At 34.2% G+C, this 3,317-nt stretch overlaps 1 protein-coding gene across 2 annotated transcripts in view; it reads right to left on the minus strand.

The window, feature by feature from the left end:
* Positions 1-3,317, minus strand: part of ARL5B (ARF like GTPase 5B) — a 29,124-nt gene that overhangs the window by 9,787 nt on the left and 16,020 nt on the right. The window contains exons 4-5 of one of the 2 annotated variants that reach the window (XM_024766209.1): positions 2,117-2,200; positions 632-783 (exon numbers count right to left, since the gene is read on the minus strand). In XM_024766209.1, the coding sequence (XP_024621977.1) occupies positions 632-783; positions 2,117-2,200 (236 nt within the window). The remainder of the gene's footprint in view (positions 1-631; positions 784-2,116; positions 2,201-3,317) is intronic. The other variant, XM_024766216.1, reaches the window with a different exon arrangement.

The raw sequence follows: 3,317 nt of genomic DNA on the forward strand, positions 1-3,317 counted from the left end.
AAAAAAAAAAAAAAAAAAAAAGTTCCTAGAAATAAACTGGGTAAACCATATATATAACACACTGGGTTCTCCTTGGCCTACTATGTCCAAACTCAAATTCTTAGGAAAGGAGGAATACATTAGAATGGCGTTTATCTTAAATGTTTGTTGTTTAGAAGCATGCCTCCAAAAATGACTTCTGATATATAAAGAAGATGCACTCTTGTGGAAAGCTGGGAGTTTAGGCTTAATTAAGCTCTTGCAGAAAACGTGAAATTTTTTTGAAGCTTCCTCTTTCATTCAGGTGACATTACAGTTTTTTCCCAGTTAGTGAATGATAAAAGCAAGAAATGAACAACTGAAAATCTAGACTGTGAAAACGTAATTCAAAAGTTTGTTCTTGCCCTTTTTTGGTGAAACATTCCATTTACACGAAACGTTACAAAAAATTTGTCAGTAACTTTGTTAAATTGTAATTTAACAATAGTAATTGACTAAAATTATTCCAACCTTGTAAGCCTGAGACACAATATAAAAACTATCTTTAAAAACAAAAATGGAACAGGATTAAAAGAAGAAAGAAAGTTGGCCGAAAAAAGTTGCAAGAAATTTGAAAGAAGTCATACCTCCGCTCACACGGATGAGTACTTACCCTTCTCCTGTTAAAGCACAGCAGGACTGAATGTGCCATGGATGATCCTTAATTGAACTGAGGGTGAGGTATTTAGAGATTTCAGCTGCTGTCATACACCCTTTCATATCCTGTTTATTGGCGAAGATAAGGACTGCAGCTTTCCGTAAATCCTGCAATCAACATGAAATATTTCTAATACGTGAAATATCACAATTCAAATTAAAGTAATGAAGCAGGAGGATAAAATATGCCCTACTGAACAATTACAATGAAATCTTTCTACTTTAAAATAATCAGGCACTACTATGTAATATAAAAATTTTGTTGAAATAAAAATAAATGACCTCAAATAACCATGATTTAATGATTTACTCTAACAAAGACAGATTAATATAAACTAGATGTTAAAAATTATTTTTCTACTATTGGGCCAAATGGGTCAAACTAAAAGTAAAATAAACCTGAATCTGAAATAATGACTTAAAACTATACGAGCAATATTCTAATAGGCAAGTATAGTATACACTGCCAAATACTACAGAATTTCTCCAAAATTTAAAGGAGAGTACTGAAGGTAAGGGCTGAGCAATACTTACTACTTAAAGTCTTTGTACAACCTAAGCTCAGTGATTAATGTTCACTGCAGAATTGTTTATACTATCAAAACATTAGAAGTAACTTAAATGTTCATTAATAGAAGAACAGATCAAGTGTGGTATCTTCTTACAGTGAAATACTATGTAGTTGTTAAAAGGAATGAACTAAAGTTGTACATACTACCATGGATAAATCACAGTGTTGTGCAAAAACCCTCCAAAACCAAGTTACAAAAAGATTACACATACACACACACACACACACACAGACACAATACCATCATATAAAGTTTTATGAACATGAAATATAATATTCTGTAGAACTGACAAGTACATAAAAATGTAGCAAAAAGATCAAGCTACGCACAGGAATAATAATCACTACTTTTAGGATGGTGGAATTCTTTTAGGATTCTCTGAGAAGCAAGGGAAGGAAATCAGATTGAAGAGGTCTCATAAGATAATTAATATCTTATATTGACTAGTGGGTGCATGAATGTGTTTTATTATCTAAGTCTTTCGTATATATGAACTATTTAGAATTAAGTGATCCCAAATTATTCACTAAAGAATTTTCAGTTATTATAAACTGTAGGGAGGAAAAAAACCTTAAATTTTCCTTTCTCTTGCCTCAATTTATCAGACTTTTAAAGGCATGACTAAGTAGTTTTAACTTAGAAAAATATTTTCAGTAATGGTATTAGTCTCCAAATTAATGTGTTCGGTTTTCTTAAGTTTGAAAAAAGTATTAAAAATTTTTGACCTCATGACTTTCATCAATTTGATATATAAAACTTTGTTAATGATGAAATAATCAACAGCAGAGGACATTAATCTTTGTGAAAAAGCTAAACCAGTGTACAGATACCTTACTCCATTTGTTTTACGTTTGCTTTTCAAAATTTACCTCGTGAGCCAACATTCTATATAATTCTTCTTTCGTAATAGCTAGTCGTTCCCTGTCAATGCTGTCAACCACAAGAATGATGAACTAGAAGACAAGTAAAAAGAAAGAAAATTAAATGGGATGTTGAAGTTTTCTGCAAAACTACTCTAAGTGCTAGAAGTACTTTCTATTATGACATCATCACTATAAAATGTCCACTGCTTTTTCATCATAGTTTATGTTATACTGAATCACATCAAGCAGTAAAATCCAAATGTTAATAAGAAAAATAACTCACAACTTCAACAAATAAAAACCATGCTGGTAAAGGTGATGTTTGAATATACAATACGCCCTAATATGTACTAAGATTTATTTTAAAATGCAGGTAAAAAAACTAATTTTTAAAAAGAAAGTTAGAGTAATTTATTCTTTCACTAAAACTTAAAAGTACTCTGTAGTGGGCTTCCCTGGTGGTGCAGTGGTTGGGAGTCCCCCTGCTGATGCAGGGGACGCAGGTTCGTGCCCCGGTCCGGGAGGGTCCCACATGCCGTGGAGCGGCTCGGCCAATGAGCCATGTCCGCTGGGCCTGCGCGTCCGGATCCTGTTCTCCACAACGGGAGAGGCCACAACAGTGAGAGGCCCGCATACCGCAAAAAAAAAAAAAAAAAGTACTCTGTGGTCATTCAAGCAAACAATAATTATTTAAGACAGTCTCCTGCCTATTAGAAAGAAGTTAATTTCAAAGAAAAAGAGACACATTTTTAAAACAACTAATGAATAAGACATTTTTACATAAAATATCAACAATAAAAAGGCAAGAAAAATGTGCTAAATAGAAATATATATATATACTTGGGTGTTAATAATACTCTAAAGAAGATGCAGGTGAAATTAAAGAAGAGCACAAAGAGAACAGGAGAAAGCTATTGGTAATGGTGTAAATGAAAAAAGGTGTGTTACACATTCAAAATAAAGCATCTTTGTGGGCTTCCCTGGTGGCGCAGTGGTTGAGAGTCTGCCTGCCAATGCAGGGGACACGGGTTCGTGCCCCGGTCCAAGAAGATCCCACATGCCACGAAGCGGCTGGGCCCGTGAGCCATGGCTGCTGAGCCTGCGTGTCCGGGGCCTGTGCTCCACAACAGGAGAGACCACAACAGTGATGAGGCCCCGGTACCGCAAAAAAAAAAAAAAAAAACAACCTTTGTAAAAAAAAAAAAAA

The sequence above is a fragment of the Neophocaena asiaeorientalis genome, unplaced genomic scaffold (assembly GCF_003031525.2).
Source record: "Neophocaena asiaeorientalis asiaeorientalis breed wild unplaced genomic scaffold, Neophocaena_asiaeorientalis_V1.1 scaffold217, whole genome shotgun sequence".
NCBI classification, from domain to species: domain Eukaryota; kingdom Metazoa; phylum Chordata; class Mammalia; order Artiodactyla; family Phocoenidae; genus Neophocaena; species Neophocaena asiaeorientalis.